Source organism: Leguminivora glycinivorella, chromosome 16 (assembly GCF_023078275.1).
Source record: "Leguminivora glycinivorella isolate SPB_JAAS2020 chromosome 16, LegGlyc_1.1, whole genome shotgun sequence".
Classification (NCBI taxonomy): domain Eukaryota; kingdom Metazoa; phylum Arthropoda; class Insecta; order Lepidoptera; family Tortricidae; genus Leguminivora; species Leguminivora glycinivorella.
Genome location: NC_062986.1, coordinates 10,127,272 through 10,146,939, shown reverse-complemented (window position 1 = coordinate 10,146,939; position 19,668 = coordinate 10,127,272). Strand labels below are relative to the sequence as shown.

The window sequence follows — 19,668 nt, the reverse complement described above, 5'->3', positions numbered from 1 at the left end:
TGGTTCGTTAAGATCTAAATATTTTAAGCATAAGGAATATTATAAATATACGAGCACATTACTTCCCAATGGTAAACATCAATGTGGTACTTTTACTTAAGACGTTGAGAGCATCGCATATTATTCAACAAACTAAATTCGGCCTATCTCTTAAACATACATTAAGCTCAACACTCGTGTAGTAGTCTACAAAAATTAAATTTCTATTCTGTACGAGTACGATCTCACCATCTAGTCATGAATCATAATTTCACGACCAAAGATGTTAGTAGTAAGTTTTAACAGTATTTTTGAATTAATAATTGTAATGCTTGCCTTGAATGAAACATGTTTAGATTTATCTAGTATACTTTGATCTCAGAAGCATTTCATAGATTGTAAGAAAAATATTAAAGATATTATGTGGATGATGTTATTACAAACCAAAAAGTAAAATTAGAGATTCAGAATTAAAAAAAAAAATAGAGCATGAATATTACATTGTTATGTAATAAATAAACAAGTTCAATTACGATTACAATAGGCAGTAGGCACATGAGATTTGAGAACTTATAATATCCCAGGTAAAATAAAGAAATCCAAAAAATCTTTATCCACCTGTATCTTTACTTCTCTTTTAGAAATGTATGTGACTTTTGGAAACCATTTAAAATGGTATTGTTTTGTTTTTAGAGTTTAAAAATTACTTATCTAGTCATAGGCTTAGCTCTAACTGTTTTATTTCAGAGTTTTACTAGCAATAAATAAATAGACAAAATATTTCTGGAGTTTTATTTGTAATATAAATAGTTTTATAGCTAATAATATCGTAAATAATTTGTAAAAGGTATAGTAAATTTTTAGTCGTCTTCAAATTTCTCATCCACAACTCCGACTTTATAAGGCGGATCGCGAACTAGGGTCAGCAGCTTGTCCAACTTCATTATCTGTAATGCAAGAAATTTGTAAATATGTAATAAAATAAAACAAATAACCAGTTATGTTTCAAATGTATGAACTCGTCGAACACTTATCTAATCGATCAAAATAAAAACAGGAAGAAACAATACATATAATAAAAAATATGTATATAGAATAATATTTTTTTTTTTTTTTTTAATATTGAAACATTAATAAAAATCATCATAAAATATAATACAATAGTTTGTAATTATATAATAGGTAGAAAATATATAATAATGAAATATTTTCTAATACGGATAACAACATGAAACAAGTAATTTTATTGTCTGAATTCATTATGAATTAAATTATCTAAATCGTATACTTAAAGTTTAATTATAATAAAAAATATAATTATTTTAACTTTAAAAAATAATAAATAAGAAAACCTTTGATCTTACCTGAAGTGTTCTCTGGTCAACGCCAGTTGCTTTCTTAGGTGGCTTGCACATGACTCGTAAATTCGGTGACAGTTTTAACACGTGACAGGTTCCCCTAAAAAGAAAATATTTTTAAAAATAGAAAAAGAAAAAAAGAAAAAAGAGATTTGTTTCCTGCCCCCAGAGAGATTTGAACTCTCGACCCCTGGTTTACAAGACCAGTGCTCTAACCCCTGAGCTATGGAGGCGATGCGAGTGCGGGCGAAATATTGGGTTAGAAGCTATGAGTCAAATTTACTAGCATAACGTGACGTGTCGTCACGTCAGAATGGGCCTCCCTAGATTAGATAAAACGAAAAATGTGTAGAATTAGGTATGTTATTTTATCAGGAGCGTGCCAAATCGAATTGGCCTCATTACTTAGCAAACCATTTTTTGTGCTTACCTACTACTGTAGGTAGTTGCCGCGAGATAGATGACACGTCTTCTTCTAACTTTAATGACATAATGACGGGTTTCCTACTCTCGTGGCAATCATGCTATTATTAAAAAAAGTAGGTAATTTTTCAAAATATCAATTTAATATTACTAAGTAGTTTGACCAGTTAGTTGCAAACATATAATACGTTCCTAGACAATAAAGTAGGCACACGTAGGTAACTAATCAATACAATACAAAACGAGTAGGGTAGAGTCAAAAATATAGTGTTTCAAAATGCTCTTAAGAAAATAAATCCGTGATTAATTTTGGACACCTCTTCGCATAACTATTATGTATATTTCTGTTGCTAACAGTATAATCTGTCAATCATGCGTGATCGCTGATCATGATCAACCATCATCGACCTTGATTATGATTAGGTACATACGCACCTTTTTGTTTTTTGTCGCGCTCCAAAAAAAATGTTATCACGGTATAATGTCTCTACCGGGTCATAATACCAAAATAAGTCATACTTAGTGTCGCCGCAGACGATGACCGGCAGTCGTGAATTGAAGTCCAGTCGCGTCAATTTCTTCGTCTTTTGGAGACCACGGCTTGGATGCAAATTGGCCGATATTTGTTTACGTTCAAGTCGTACACGTACACCTGAAATTATTATTGGCAATTACGTCATTATGGTAATTACTCGTGCTTCGAGCGTAAATAAACACGGAAGTAGGCAAATAGAATAGCTTAATATAAATAAAAACCGCTTGAGTTCTAGTTCTAGTACCTAAATATTTGACTTCACTTGATATTTAATTAATTTGATATCCATGTTAAAAAATCTACTGCCTAAAACGCAGGCCCATTAATGAGGTCACCATTAAGAGAAGATGCCCTTCATTAATTTAGAGACGTGTAGGTACTTATAATGTACATGGGAGGCCAATTCAGATTTTACGACGGTTTTGATGCAACCAACAATTATCAATATTTAATGTCGTGTCAAAATCAGTTCACAACTCGTTAGTAAATTGTGTTTTTAACATCATGCCAATAGGAGCCAGGCCCCGTGGCCGCATGGCATTTCTGCGACGCGAAACGCTACCGAAACGCTGCAGAATGTATAGTCTGGCTCTGTCGCGCCAATACGCAAGAGCGATAGAGATAGATACGACAAGCTACGAAAGAGATATTATCGTGAGCGTTTGTGCATTCGGTTACGCACACTGGTGCGCGTCTACGTGAGTAACACGTCGCAGAGGAACCCCTCACCATATCTTTGCACCCACTTTCATACAGAGCGACGTTGGAATTCGCAGTAGGTAACATAGAGGTATAAGTAAAGGAAGAGTTGTAACTCAATAATACATAACATCAGTAAATGCGGGTTATTTGTATCGGCATAATTAAGTGACATCTAGCGACAATCACGCGTCAAATAGCGTGAATTATCACTACCACTACTCGATACTAGGTGGCAACTGTCTCGTCTGCCAAAAATTTAATATTAGAACAGTTTACAACTTATATTACCTACAAGCAGAAAGAAATATTAAAACAGAATACTGATTAATACTATTGTAATATATTAGCTAATATCGAGTAACATACAGTCATACATACAAAAAAAAAAACATTCAGTCGAATTGAGAACCTCCTCCTTTTTTGAAGTCGGTTAAAAATTGGTGACTTTTCGTTCGTCGCGACATCTATTGACAAGTAGCAGTACTGATAATTTACGCTATTTGACGCGTGATTGTCGCTAGATGTCACTTAACTATGCCTATACAAATAACCCGCATTTACTGATGTATGGAGATGGAGTTACAACTCTTCACTTACTTGTTCCTCTATGGTGTAGGTAACAACAGGATAGAGTTGTCTCATGTGGAGTTGTATCAAAGGTGGGATAAGAAAGAGATCTCACTTTTCCCTCGGCAGTGCACGCCGCGAAGACGGTGCTGGAGTAGGGCGCCCACTTCACGTCGCCTACCGCAGCACCCAGTTCGAACATGAACAGGGGTTCACTGCAATAAACAACCTCTTTTAGTATATGCAATTATGGTCGCGCGATAAATGATAAAATAGCAGGCCGTCCCTATCGCATGTGTAAGTGCGATAGGGACGGCCCGATGTTTTATCATCTATCGCGCGACCATGATTGCCCTACAGGGCGCTACGTACTTGACAATGTTTTAACTGTTTCCTTGACAAATCTTATACTATTAAACGAGCAATTCTTGTATATTTATTTATTTATTTATTTATTTATATATACCGACGATCTTGGAAACCGCTCTAACGATTTCGCTGAAATTTGTTTTGTGGGGGTTTTCGGGGGTGAAAAATCGATCTAGCGTAGCCTTAGATCCCGGAAAACGCGAATTTTCGAGTTTTCATGAGTTTTTCTTTCGCATTTGTAAACGTAAAATATGGTCCTTAATTTCGCCGCGCGCGCATCGATTCCGCTTAGCTCAGTCGCACGAGGTCGGTCTAATGTACGCAGATAGATCGTAGGTGTCAGGGTTTCGAATCCCGGTCAGAAATTAAGTTTTTGTTTTTGTCTTTTTTTTTGTTTTTGTATTTATAAGTTTTTTTTTTATCTAAAGACGTGATATATTAAAATAGAACCGAGCGAAGCTCGGTCGCCCAGATATTTAAATTAAAATGCTTAATTAACTAACCTCACTTGACGTCTGAATGTAAGCCAACCACGCTTTAGGAAGGATTTCAATAGAAAGAATCCAAGACGGCGCCTGTAATGTATGGAATATCGGTCCGACATCCGATATCGGATCGGATAATGTGAAAACGCACTTACAATTACCTATCTTTCAAGTGAAAGTTAAAAACGAACCAGGTGCCCACTTCACATCTGAGTCACACTGGTTTTATGCAAAATTATGCTACTTAAACTATGCAAACATGCATTTCTTTCCTTAATTTGCCACCTACAAACATGGGCTACATGCATGCTTCCATAATTTCAATAGCATAATTTTGCATAAAAAAGCGTGACTCAGGGGACCGTAACCATGGCAATAACAGGTAAGAAAAAATTATTCACCCAGCTACCATAATGGTATCATATCATACTTACTCTCTTCCATCTTCCCATATCTTTACCCTCCAATCGCCAGAGCAAGACGCGTAAATGCTATTATTGAAGTAGTTGTAGTTGATTCTGTACACCGGCATATGGTGGGCCTGGAAGAAAAATAATAAAATTTATATCTAGGCGAAAGCATCATTCATTTCGTTAGAACATTGACTCTGCTGTTCTTATCTTTCGCACGCAGCTATGAAGTTCGCGATCAAGACCATTGTGAGTATGAAAATGACAAGCGGATCAATGCGAAAATTTTCGATCCTGTAGTCTTTACAAAAAAACTAAACGATCCGACACAGATTATTTCATTAAGGAGGGAACAGTCGAAAGCGGAACCTCGATTTTAAAGATTTTTTCGCAAAATCTTTAATTAACTGAGTTGTTCTGAATGGATTTTTATCGATAAATCTAGTTAATAACACTTTAACTAAAATTCCCAAATTGAAAGAGGCCTTTCCATCTTAGCTGCCGAAGACGCGTTCACGGAGGCTGTAATATCCGCAAAACGATATTGCGGTTGATACCTAAACAGTGTGGTGTCCATTTGGTCGACCCAAGTAGGCCTTTGATTGCCTGATCTTCACTCATCATATCGTATTACGTAGTAGTATGCTTTCTTAAGTAAGGACAGCAAATTAAGAACATCTTACCCACAGGTTTCTAATAGCCTCTCACAATGTTACAATACCTGTATTGAGCGCACGTAGTTGCGATTATATTTCAAGGAGCAAGTATGGATCATGCCGTCTTCCGTCCCCACCATGAAAATCTCGTGTTTCTCGGGGTGGAAGCAGATACAGCTGCCGCAACCTTAAGATAAAAGGTAGTACCTAGATAAATCATAAGCATCTATTGCATAACTACATATTACATAGTCTTAATTAAGGAATATGGACCCTGCAATGGCGCAGCAATCTACTTAACTACTACTAGGTACCTACGTACTAATAGCGAGATCAAATTATGTATTACATTAAAATTAAATAGACAAATTGTGGTAGGAATATATTGTAATATGTATTAGGGTCATTTTTTTCAAAGTTGTCCACCCCACTTTACGTATAATTAAATACGTTTTCCCCTCACTAGCTCGAAAACACGTGTTTTGTCCTTTAATACCAGCGGGTAAAAACGCATTTTATTCACTAGTGGGTAAAGTAATTTGACCTTGAATAAAGTCAAATTAACTGCTTTAAAATTGATAAAAGTAAGTGAATCTAGTAATAAAGATGATTAACCACCTGTGGAACTATTGGAAGCCGTGATAAACGCATTTTTTGCGTTGTAGTTTCCTCGCTATAGTGAGGGGAAAAGTTTTGTGTTACACTCGGGTGCAAATGTATTTTACTTCTCGTGTGTTAAAAAACTCGCAAGTTCAGGATTCTATTCTCGAACCACTCGTTTCGCTCGTGGTTCAACTATAGAATCCTTTCACTTGCTCGTTTTTCAATTCCACACTCGGCGTTAAAATATAACTTTGCCCCCTATATGTATTGCGGATGCAAGCTCATCGGAATGGATAATGTAGGTATACTCCGTCAAACAAGTCTGTCAGTAAATAAGAACAAAGAAAACTATAGGTATCCTTTTCTCTAGCACCCTAAAGAAAAGGATGCATATAGTTTTCTTTGTTCTTATTTACTGGCATTCTTGTTTGACAGAGTTTAGTTACTGTTAACGGTGAGCATGGTCCCGTCGGGTCCAGGTATAGGGGCGACAGGCGACTGCAGCGTAATAATGGTTGTAGCCTGCAGCTCGCCCGGCATCACTGCCCACTGCACCACGCGACCGTCCCCGGAGATTGAGAAGAAAGAAGCCTCGCCGTCAAGCAGGCGGGGACCCCAGCGGATCTGAATGACAAAAGAATCACATTTCAGACTTGAAGGTGAAAAAAATATTTATTTAAACTTTATTGTACAGTAAAAAAAAATGTATAAAAGGCGAACTTAATGCCAGCTTAGAAGGCATTCAAATTATATATATTTTTGTGGTCAACCACAAGTTTGATCTTTTACTGGTACAACATTGTTAGAAGATATTAATCACATAGCAAGAAGCAATATTGTGAGTGTGAATAATGTTCCCGTCGTGACGTTTTACGGAAATTACCTTTATGGGGTGGTATATATTATTAAATTACCTCCCATACAATGCTGCTGTGTTTGTCTTTAACGGAATCCGATTTGTACTGGTAAGAAGACTCCAACGTCAATTGAGCGTTGTAAACGCACACATTACCATCGTAGCGGCCTGTCACATAAAAATATATTAGAGCTATCATCTATAAATATCACTACTAATAGTGAATTAAAATTCAGTTTAAAATCTCTCAGTTCTTACCGACGCAAATAAGGTAAGGCGTCTCATGGTAAACATCGAGGCAAATGAGCGGTGATTCGGTAACGACTGCATACTCAGGGTATGCGGGATTCTTGATACTGTACATGCAGAGGCATCCCTCGTTTTGTTGGTTAGTAAAATCCACTGGAACAGAAGAAGATAATGGAAGAAGATTAACGCAGTTACTTCAATACATTAAGTGCCAAGGTGAGCTACTGGTCGCAAGGTTACACGATGGCATATAAAAACAGCACGCACCTAAAAGTGAACAGACAATTAAAGATAACCTAGCGAGTCTCTGGCAGTGAATATGTTAATCAGAACAATATTTTACACAGTATTTTACTCAACAGCAACAGAAAAAAATCATAACGGATAGCTTTATTCTACTGAGTGTATTTACAAATAATGATCTTGTTCAACTAGCGGCCATTTATGCAGACCGACTGACTGATAGACTTATACTCGCGCTAGATAGCGGTCCAATATACTTGGGCCGTAAAGAAAAGCTTTACATAATGAATGTCTTACAGGAACCATAAGCGACGGCAAATAAATCTTGATAGTGCGGGTTCCAAGCGACGTCACAGACCGCGTGGCTGCGCATAGGTTCGTACTGGAACTTCCACAGCGGCAGCAGAGAGCCCATGCCTTCGCGGAACTCGTCTGATGGGTCGTCCCAGTAGCGGTAGTCTTGAGCTGGGGATAATTTGACAAAAAAAATTAGATGCTTTATATACAATGGAACGATAATTGATGACGATACATACATACATACATACTATCACGCCTGTATCCCATGAAGGGGTAAGCAGAGCACATGAAACTACTCAAGTTTCAGTGCCACTCTTGGCAAAAAGGGGTTGAAAGAAATCGAAAATGTGACATTGCAGTGACAGGTTGCCAGCCTCTCGCCTACGTCACTATTTAACCCATATCCCACAGTCGCCTTCTCCGACACCCACGGGAAGAAAGGGGGTGGTGAAATTCTTAACCCGTCACCACACGGGTGAGGCGGGGTCGGGTGAATTGATGACGATAGATTTTAGAATTAGAAAAATAGATACAGAGAAGCGACGAACTTGATTAATTATGAGTACGACGACGGTCCGTAGATCTAGAGTGTGAAGTACATGCGGTCGAGCTGAACTGGCCCCGTAGCCGAATGGCATTTCTACGACGCGAAACGAAAACTGCCGCGCCAATACGCAAGGGCGATAGAGATAGATATCTACGAGCGTTTCGTTTCGTGAGCGTTTGTGCATTCGGCTACGCACGCTGGGTACCTACCTATCGTCACAATTGCTTAAAAAGCTTTGTAAGCGTGTCTTAGCTAGTTGTCCCTATCGCACTTCTGTATTGGCACGGCAGAGCCCGACTGTGTTTCGATCGCCACGTACATAGCATCACCGATTGTCACTTTGGCTTGGCCGGCTGGAGAGAATTCAAAGACGTGGTGTGAGTTGTGAGGGGTGCCTTAGGACAACAACAAGCGCAGAGAGTTCATTTTGATTTTGATGGTGCAGTGAGCTTAGCTGTGGCATTTTAGTTGCATTACCGGGGTGTCTTACCAATGTCGTCCTAGTTGTTCTGGTTGACAAGCCTCTCGAAGACCGCCCACGCCTCTCGCACGCTTTGTACGGATTATTAGCCGTGGATCTGTACGAACTTCGTATGCATGGCCATCTTATTGCGCAAGTGGACTTTTCAGCTGCCATACAAGGTTGCCCCACTGTCTTACCAATGTCGTCATAGATGTTCTGGTTGACGAGGCGCTCGAGCACGGCCCACGCCTCGCGCACGCGCTGTGCGAGTTGCTCGTCGTGGATCTGCTGCGCGGACTTCGCGTGCTTGGCTGCTTTCTTCCGCAACTGGACGTACAATTATTTAATTAGTTTTGTTATATATTTATTAAACAATTGTAATACAGTAACAGCCGTCATTGCATGTGCTGTGTGATACATTATTTTTAAAATTGGTGCTATTTTAAAAGGTTACTTCTGTTAAAGTTACTTGTCTGAAGTTTCCACTCAAATGTTTCATTAAAATTATTCTTATTTACATTACCTACTATGTTTAAGTTAGAGCGGTAGGTACCCCTTACTAGCTTACCACAGGCACTTGTTTACTTACAAAGGGGTATCCACAACTAAAATTATGCAAGTCATTCTTAAACTGAATCCATACTAATCCATACTATCCATACTAATATTATAAATGGGAAAGTGTGTGTGTCTGTTTGTTTGTCCGTCCTTCACGGCAAGACGGAGCGACGGATTAACGTGATTTTTTAAGTGAAGATAATAAATAGTTGTAAAGAATGGAAAGTAACATAGGCTATTTTTTGTCTCTTTATAACCCCCGCTTCTAGAATTTAAAGTGGGCGAAGCCGCGGGCAAAAGCTATAGACCGTCAACCAAATCTTGTCACTAGAAAAATGCGGCAAATTTGAAAAATCGCGGGCTAGCAACACTAGTTTTGAAAATCGGTGGAAATTCGCGTGTCATTTGTATCTTATCTGTGGAAATCTCCACCCTACCAAAAAGAGAAATAACTAGCACATATCCGTCCCTTTTTAATACATTATCTAATTCGTAAGGAAGGAGCGAGCCCCTTGAAAAAAATATATCTGTGGCTGTTCGACGTACATTGCTGGTTTTTGTTCCTTTCATAGGGATACCAATCTGGGCGACCGAGCTTCGCTCGGTTCTATTTTAATATATCACGTCTTTAGATAAAAAAAAAACTCTATAAATACAAAAACAAAAAAAAAAGACAAAAAACAAAAACTTAATTTCTGACCGGGATTCGAAACCCTGACACCTACGATCTATCTGCGTACATTAGACCGACCTCGTGCGACTGAGCTAAGCGGAATCGATGCGCGCGCGGCGAAATTAAGGACCATATTTTACGTTTACAAATGCGAAAGAAAAACTCATGAAAACTCGAAAATTCGCGTTTTCCGGGATCTAAGGCTACGCTAGATCGATTTTTCACCCCCGAAAACCCCCACAAAACAAATTTCAGCGAAATCGTTAGAGCGGTTTCGAGATCGTCGGTATATATAAATAAATATATAAATAAATAAATAAATAAATAAATAAATATACAAGAATTGCTCGTTTAATAGTATAAGATATTTTAGTTTGATGTACATTGCTACTGCCAAAATTTGGTTGACAGGCATTATTAAGTATATATTTTATTTATTTTATTTTATTAAAGGTATTTTAATGTATAAATGTACAAATAAAAGCCATTCAGAGATGACACTGATGGGACGGTTAAAAATAGGATAAGAAGTACAAACATAATCATGATGTCCAACACTGTAATGAAATGCTTCATAACCAAGTCGCTTAAAAGGTCTTATTGAATACCTACTGCTTTGTCATCGTCATTCAATCAAATAATGAAATGTGTCAAAAACGACGTAGCTATTCTTGGTATGTTCCATGCACAATGAGTAAAACTATGCTTAACACATCTAAGCATACAAAAGCAGGGGTGCTTTTTGCTGTCCAGTAATCACTAATCATGCAGCTATTATAAAAGCAAACATAGAAAAATGTTACTTTCTTTCTAAGTAGGTCCAAAGTTATAGCACGTTATAGGTACAGGTTGTATGAACTCAGAACCAAGCAAAGTAAAAGTCATCCTTAATACCTAGTAATTTTATTGAAGTCTATCGATGTTTATCTTTCTACATAGATTTCGTCATACCATGTATTAGGCTCAACAACTCGTCTCATAAAAGTTATGAACCGTAAATCAAAACGAACGATTATATTACCAACCATCGGAACATTGAATGTCAAATGAAAATCATCTACCTAATTTATTGAACCAACAGCTTCTGTTCAAGTATAAGAACCTATCTACTTAATTTACTAATTAGAGTTAGAGTAAAACTTGGAAAACGTATGAGAAGCATAATTTGCCAATCCTATATATAAATGGGAAAGGTGTGTGTCTGTTTGTTTGTTCGTCCTTCATGACCAAGCGGAGCGACGAATTGTAGTGATTTTTTAAATAGGGATAGTTGAAAGGATGGAGAGTGACATAGGCTACTTTTTGTCTCTTTCTAACGCGAGCGTAAAGGCAAAAACTAGTTACTCATAGCTCTAAAAACTCACTTGATTAGATAGCAAGCATTATTATGTAGTGTATAATTATATATGTATATAAATTATATAGGTAATTATGTCAGTTATATAGCGTTAAAATCTTACTCTCTTGGGTTTCTCATCTTCCTTCTCCTTCAGTTTCCTGGCGTAGTCCTCTTGGTAGTAATCGAAAATGATGCTCTGTAAGGCCACGCCGCTGAAGTTCGCTCGCGCAGGAGGGATCGTTTGGGTTTCGACTGACTAAAGTATAAATGTTAAACATTAACTGAAGCTTATGTAATATTAGGAATGATGAAACCAGAGCCGCAAACACTGTACGCACTATGCGGCCTGCCGCAACCGCACGCGGCTAGCCGCTTAGTGCGTACTCGCCCTTAGTCTAGCTACCTATTCGATACGTCATGGCTATACATAAGACAGGGTTTTAAATTCTAACTCTTATAGGTAGGTACATCGTATCATAAAATTCATAAAATAGATCAGTCTATTCAACAGTCGCCGTATCAGCACAAGTTATCAAAAAAACATTATCTTAGACTATTTAAATCGTGATATAATCGGATTCAGGTTGACGATTCGCTAACAGTACTGTTGTTGTCACCGACAGTCAGATCGGCTCGAATTTTGATATATCGTACTAAGGTACAGCGGCGCAAATCTCGACTGGGGGGCGATTGTAACTACTTAATCAATTTTATCCATTATTACACTATGATGTTGAGTTCTACATGTATCCACTGAACACGCCTACCATATACAAATACATATAACCGGTGGACACTCTATATTTAATAATGAAAACATTGTAAAACTTGTAAAACATGGAAAAAATGGACCAGTTACATTTGCCCCCCAGTCGAGATTTGCCCAGCTGTAGGTACATGTGTTTTTTGAAAAAAAAAAAAAAAAAAACATGATATATCTTATGATAACATATCTCAGTGACAATGTTCGTACTCACGACTTACAGAAGATAAAAACAAGACTCACACGTCTCGGGTTGTTGAAGGTGAGAGCAGCCCGCTCGCAGAAGTTGAACTGGTTGGCCAGCTTCTTGACGCGCGGCCTGATGACGATCTCCTCATCACCGCCGCCGGGGGCTTCGCCCCCTGCCTCCGCTATGATCGCAAGAAAATTGTTAGTATGAGGAAGGTCGTAGGGATAGAGGTAGGAACTAAGGCGGGGATATGTGTCTTATTGATCCTATGGTCCTGTATGGTATACCTCTATGGTATGGTATATCCAGAATGGTCATGAGATAATGGTCAACATTTGAAATCGACAGATATTACAAATATTAGAAGTAGGCAAGGAACTAAGCTGGGGATATATTAATTCTTGATGGCTATTTCGTAGCATCATTTAGGTACAGCCAGTGGGCTATTTCACCATAGTGACACTGACAATTCTGTACCTATTTCTGGGTTGATAAGTAACATTGTTGCTCAGCGTCAATATTTCCTTGTCGAACAGCCAATAAACGGCGAAGTATCACTGTTAAGCGAAGATTGTCTTTATTGTGAAATAGGCCACAGCTCGAAAAAGTCGAAAAACTGGTATAAAATGTTAAAAAAATGTGCCCACGTGTTTATAGTATAGGTAGTCCTGAAGTCCAAGCAGCAATCCCCGAGTTAGCAATTGTTAAACTAGCTGAGACAGAAGGGTAAAGCCGTAGCGCAACCTTGGGAAGGCCAAATGCACCTCTGGGTTTGCCATAGGACAACAACAACAACAACAACAACAACAACAACAACAACAACAACAACAACAACAACAACAACAACAAGAACAACAACAACAACAACAACAAACAACAATGCTCACCCTCTTCCGGCTCGGCTTCCTCGGCAGCGCCCTCTCCTTGTTGCTCGCCCTCTACCGCTTCCGCCGCTTGATCTTGCTTTTCCTCCTCCGGCTTTTGCTCCTCTGTATATAAGTATTTCAACAAGCTTGGTTAGTAAGACAAATTTGTGTAAATACAAATATATATATTTTAAATAATTTGGACCGCGGTTTTGAATGGTTTACATTAGGCTTTCGTACACCACCAGGCATTTTAAGTAGGAGGCCGCCCTTAGCATCCTTATCCTTATCCTTATTATGAAGGCGCCGTAAGCACTCTGATTTAAACCACGCACAGGGTTTTCCCAAACCTAGCGACGCGGAATCGGATCTAGCCGACTAAAAATTGCTCGCTCGTTAGTATGAAGGTGCTTACTTATCAACCTTATCGTGGTTGCACGCATCCTTACGCATGTTCGTAATTACGAGCGATTTTTGCCCCGAAATAGCCTGATTTGGGCCAGGTACGTCAGACTACCTTTAGGCGTAAAAGTATTTATCAAAAATGTATGACCTTCGACTTTGGCCTCCTCGCCGGCGGGCGGCGGCGCCTCCGCCTCGGGTTCCTCCTCCTCCTCTGCGTCTTCCGTTGTCTTCTTAACCTTTGCGCGCTTTGGTCCGGCGTCGTCGAAGCCCACCATACCTTTACAAAATATTCAAACGTATATTCGTCTGAAATAAAATGAACTTACCTATGTTAAAATTAAATAGAATGCGCTGTTGGTCAATGTCTAGTCAATTACAAAAGATATGCCGTGATAGAAAAAATACATATTTAGTAGGTACTTAGTAGATTACGGAGTAGTATTAAGGCCCTTCGAAGAGGAGCTACCAACAGCGCCAGTATCGCGTTTGAGTGGCGGCCTCAAGGAGGAAAGCGAGCCCGCAAACGCCCCGTACACACCTGGAGGCGGAGCGTACAGAACGACCTGGGAGTTCGGCCTGAGTTTGAATGAGGCCAAGGCGGTGGCTCAAGATAGAAAGGCGTGGAAGGATCTTACGGAGGCCCTATGCACCTATGGGGTGCCCTAGAACATTCAACAACAACAACAAATTACGGAATGCATGCGTGGTACTTATGTGAGGAATGATTATGTATTTGTTTAAGTTACCATAACCAGCAGAAACTTGTACTTTAGTGTGATAATTTGTATGGGGATGCCCTGGTAGATGAACAGTGGAATCGCTTTCCCAAAGATTGACTTAGGTTTGAAGGTAAACTTGTTCCTTTACGTCATTTCGTCGGCAACCCACAGCAGGTTGATCTGTGTCAGGATTGGACCAACATCCTCATCAAGGTCCTAGGAGGTTTTGACGAACATTAACTCACCGTAACCGGCAGCAATTTGTTGTTTAGCCTCGTCGGAATCCTTACGAATAGCGGTGCCCTGATAGATGAACAGTGGGAACGCCTTGCCAAAGGTTGGCTTTGGTTTGAAGGTGAACATGTTCCTTCCGTAGTGGTAGGCTACTTCATCGGCAACCCACTGCGGGTTGATCTGCGTCAGAACTCGGCCAACATCCTCGTCAAGGTCCTAGAAGAATTATGCACTAAATATTATAGGTAGGTAATATTACAGATTTCTGTGAATTTTTTTTGAATGAATAGGAAGATTTCTTCAGTAGGTATCTACTAATCCTACAACAGACCAAGCTGGATTGACGTTTAGTCCCTGTATAAGTTTGCATACCTACCGTGAAAGTTGTTGTCGAGGAATGCTTACATTTAAAAAATAATAAATTTATGGAAATAAGTATATTAACTTAACAGTCAGTAGTATCAAACACAACTGACCGCTGAGGCTTATCAACGACAACTATGCAACATCTCAGCAGTGTTGCCAGATCTACTGATTTAGCAGTAGATCTACCTGATTTTGAAAAAATCTACTGATCTACTGCTTTTTTTGTAATTTTTCAAGATATCTACCTGCTTTTTCCCAAATCGATATTTTTTAGTATAAACAATTGGATTGGCTACAAATTTTTATTATAGACAGTCCAACAACTTAGTCAAGGCGCGAAATTAAAATTTTCTATGGGCCAACTGTCATCCCTTCATTTCTTAAAGTTGCTGCTTTTTTCTAGTGACAGAAATCGCTTGACAGACTTTATATCTCTGATTGTTCGTAGTGTAGTGGTAGCTTTGCATTAGCAATAGCGATTTAGGCGGGTGCAAGAGTTTGATGTTTGTATGGTTTAATATTCTGTATTCATATCAAATAATAGTACATTACGTCAGATGCTGGGAAAGAAGGGCTTACATGCTGTGTAGGTATATCCATCTGAGTAGGATAGTGATACGAAGCCTGTAAGCCCTTTTCACGGCGAGGCATGTAATTATAGTACTTTTCTCAAACATGCAATGATATGAAAAAAAAAAATCTACTAGGCAAAAAGAAAACTCTTCTAATTCCGCGCCAAATTTTTTTTTAACTCTGGGGTAACTTATGAAACGGTGACATTCAGGTGCATTACCTACTATTAATGTTTTTAGGGTTCCGTAGTCAACTAGGAACCCTTATAGTTTCGCCATGTCTGTCTGTCCGTCCGTCCGTCCGTCCGTCCGTCCGTCCGTCCGTCCGTCCGTCCGTCCGTCCGTCCGCGGATAATCTCAGTAACCGTAAGCACTAGAAAGCTGAAATTTGGTACCAATATGTATATCAATCACGCCAACAAAGTGCAAAAAAAAAAAATGGAAAAAAATGTTTTATTAGGGTAGCCCCCCTACATGTAAAGTGGGGGCTGATTTTTTTTTCATTCCAACCCTAACGTGTGATATATTATTGGATAGGTATTTAAAAATTAATAAGGGTTTACTAAGATCGTTTTTTGATAATATTAATATTTTCGGAAATAATCGCTCCTAAAGGAAAAAAAGTGCGTCCCCCCCCCTCTAACTTTTGAACCATAAGTTTAAAAAATATGAAAAAAATCACAAAAGTAGAACTTTATAAAGACTTTCTAGGAAAATTATTTTGAACTTGATAGGTTTAGTAGTTTTTGAGAAAAATAGGGAAAACTACGGAACCCTACACTGAGCGTGGCCCGACACGCTCTTGGCCGGTTTTTTTTTCTGATTACTAAATGTCATGGTGTAGTGTCAGCATTTGACGTTTAGAAACAAATGGAGGGTGCTTTACAGGCAGGCTTTTTTTTTGCTGTAAACTGTACAATGAAATATTATCTTCACTCAGCTCACCGGACACGTAGTAGTCCCGACAACATTTCATTGCAAGTTTGAGAAAAAGTTCTTATTTGTGCAACTGCCCCATCGATACTGAATAGGAATGGAACCAATTGAATGCATCCTAATACACCTTATAAAACAAAGTCCCCCTTCGCGTCTGTCTATGCGTGTTCGCGATAAACTCAAAAACTACTGAACGGATTTTCATGCGGTTTTCACCCATGAATAAGTGATTCTTGGGGAAGATTTAAGCATATAATTTGTTGAGACTTTGTTTGAAATATAACGATATTTGCTAAACAAGTCGGACAAAATCCCACTTTCTGAGAGCCTTAATCGAAAACGCTGCCCAAACCGTTTGAGCTATATCATGATCTGTATGGCGAAATATTGTATCTCTCATATGTTTACATAAAAGTCCGCGAAAGCATATGTCTATCTTTTACGGATAACTTACTATGTATAACCATTTTTAATCCCCATGCGTAGCTGGGGCGGGCCGTTAGTGTGGAATAAGTTTATCTTCGTAAAAATTGTATGGGATAAGTTTTTTGATGTCTTTTTTTTTCATACAAACATTTGATCATGGATAAGAAAGAAAAAAGGTTTATCGAAAATGACCTTCGTATGTTTTTTCCAAAACCTATCAACGCCAATCTTCATGAATTTAAAATCGCGAGAAGTCTTAAAAGAGTTCCAGGACCGTGTTCATGTCACAGTACCTATAATTTTTCTTTCATTCTTCTTCACTTAGTATCAATATTTGTAGTCTACTGCTTTTTTCCCGATCTACTGCTTTTTTATTCATTTTTCTACTGTATACTTCAGATTCCGTCTGGCAACACTGCATCTCAGTAAATTTCAAGGTTTTTAAAGAATTTAACTAAATAATACCACTTAACAAAATAATGCTTACAGCTTCTGGAATGTCCTCCTGGTCGTCAGGTTTGATGAGCGTACGCGGCTTCAGCCAATCTAGGGCGTCCTCGCCCTCTGCTAGGTTGGCTTTCGACTTAGCCGCTTCTTTCTGTCAGAACACCAACCATTATTTTACAATCAGGTACTAATTAAGTAAATTCTATAAATCAAGTGTGTATTCATTTATTACTGTCATCAAATATTCGAACGATACGGCCGATATACTAAAGTAAATACTAATTGTTTAATTATTTCATTAAAGTGTCAAAAGGGCCTCTACGCGTTGGCTTCGGCCCCGCGCACGCCTCCCAAAGGTCTGGAACACCATTATTCCGTGAACATTGTTCTATAAATTAACAACATACATTCAAAATGTTGATTGTCTTATTTAAAATAGCAGTTTCTTCGTCCCCTTGAAGAGCACGTTTAATCATAGCCTTCAGCATGATGGAAAAAAAATCAAATCTTTTTCGTAAGTCGTCGAGACACGCAAGTCCCGGCCGGTAGCAAAACCGATACTGTTCAGTTTCATATCGAGTTGAAGAGCCGAATTAGCATGACATACGTTACTAGGACTTTATTAGGGCTGATCATGTAAGTAGTCTGTTAAAATGTGGCCAACATGCTTAATTCGAGCAGTGCATGCGTATTAAAGAGGTTTGCGTGCTTGAGAATGCTTTATTTTTAAACTTGAGTGCTTGACATATTGCAGCATTATACACAGAAGATGTTTTTCAAGAACTTTTTATTAAGTCCAAGACATGTAAGTAGTAGGTAGACATGTTTACTTATATGTATATTATACTATGCATAAATTAAAAAAAAAGTCTCATCACATACACACACGGATAAAATATTCTGTACAACATAACTTATCTAATTTTGAATACCTAATATGATAGTTAAAAACCATGTCTAATAAAATTTTGCTTTACATTATGGTTCAGGTGAAATAATTAGGAGACTATCTAATAAGTAATAAATACCTACTATGAATCAAGAACTTCGAAAATAAACCACGTACCTATTGGTTTGGTTAGTCTAATTAGTAATTACTTATTAAAAACATGTACAACGATGTACATATCTGATCTATTCTGTATGTGATAAAACCTGGAACGTACGAAATCTTGTCAACTTAGCGCCACATCAGATGTTACTTGATCATATTATGGAGCTATGGAGCAACACCAAAGACATAAATTTGAATTTGAATACCGTCATTTGGTTTGGCACAAATGGGCTTATGATGGTATGTTATAAATATAATTTTTACAGTAGCAAGCAACGTTGATGGTGGTAATAATTTAAATTTATGGTACTTTAGTATTACGAATAAAAAGTTAACGGCACGCAAAAGTTAACATCCGATATTTATTCTTCAACTGAAATAATTAAGAAACGCTCATTCAGTTCAGTCCCCCTGTCGTATAAAACACGAATACTTACGTCGCTGTCACTATCAATATCAAAAGACATTTTTACCAGTCACGATTTTTTTACGTATTATTTCTACGAATGGTTAAAACTGACTGCGGTGCGAAGCGCTGCGAACGCGTCTGCTGCATTGTAAGCAACTTTGTCAGTTGCTTGATTCTAATAGCGCTCAACTTCCTTACTTACCAGCTTTTACCGTAATGTAAATTGTATCGTACTAATACCATAATTCAGCTGAAAGTAACGATAGCATATAAATGAAATATTATTTGCACAGTGAGCTGATATATTTTCATGGACCACTTTCATGAGTTTGATATTATCTAGTTTTAAAGACCACCAAACCACCACCACCACCAGACCGCCAGAGGTACCAAATTTTTATAAAATGGCTTTAGGCAAGTGAAGTGAAGTAAAATAATATACAACTAGGGAACAAATCAAATTATTTAATTGAATATTTTTTGATTAATCGTAAGCTGAAGACCCGGGTTCGTTTCGTTTCCCGGCTCGGCCACCAGTGGGCCTTGTCGTTTTTTCTTTCGTGTATGATATCTATTTCAATTTATAAAATAATATAGATTTTAAATATTGCTGGAGCAGAAGAAAATGGTGACATCCCCACATCGATTAGAATGCACATCTTATTCCTTAATTCTTAGACACTCCCTTCTTGTCATTAGATTTTCCAGTATTCTTTTTTTATGTGACAGTCAGCAAAATTGTAGCGATGCGGTTTGTTGACCACGGACTTTATTTTGCGGCAATTTTATTTTAATTTTCATCATAATTGTATCTTGCAAACTGTACTAAGTTCACAAATGAGTCCCCAAGCTAGGCGTGTCACCGAATTCTAATTACCACCGTGTCTGGCATCAGCTAGTACTGCGATGGCACGACATCGGGTCCTGCGGACTTGCCGGCTCGCTATCTAGCATACCACCCGTTGG

General features: G+C 38.3%; 1 protein-coding gene and 1 non-coding gene across 2 annotated transcripts; both read right to left on the bottom strand.

The window, feature by feature from the left end:
• Positions 1 to 763: 763 nt before the first annotated feature.
• On the bottom strand, positions 764 to 18,760 carry LOC125234915 (dynein intermediate chain 2, ciliary). The gene is given in 19 exon segments (XM_048141336.1): positions 764 to 926; positions 1,344 to 1,437; positions 2,280 to 2,349; positions 2,352 to 2,412; positions 3,680 to 3,779; positions 4,853 to 4,959; positions 5,550 to 5,671; positions 6,534 to 6,711; positions 7,002 to 7,111; positions 7,202 to 7,345; positions 7,733 to 7,900; positions 8,943 to 9,072; positions 11,437 to 11,571; positions 12,322 to 12,449; positions 13,156 to 13,257; positions 13,688 to 13,816; positions 14,504 to 14,708; positions 17,280 to 17,390; positions 18,731 to 18,760. Coding segments are annotated over 19 exon segments (2,211 nt in total). The 3' UTR covers positions 764 to 839.
• Positions 1,498 to 1,570, bottom strand: Trnat-ugu. Its single transcript has one exon. It is a non-coding gene; the product is annotated as a tRNA-Thr (tRNA).
• Positions 18,761 to 19,668: the final 908 nt, after the last annotated feature.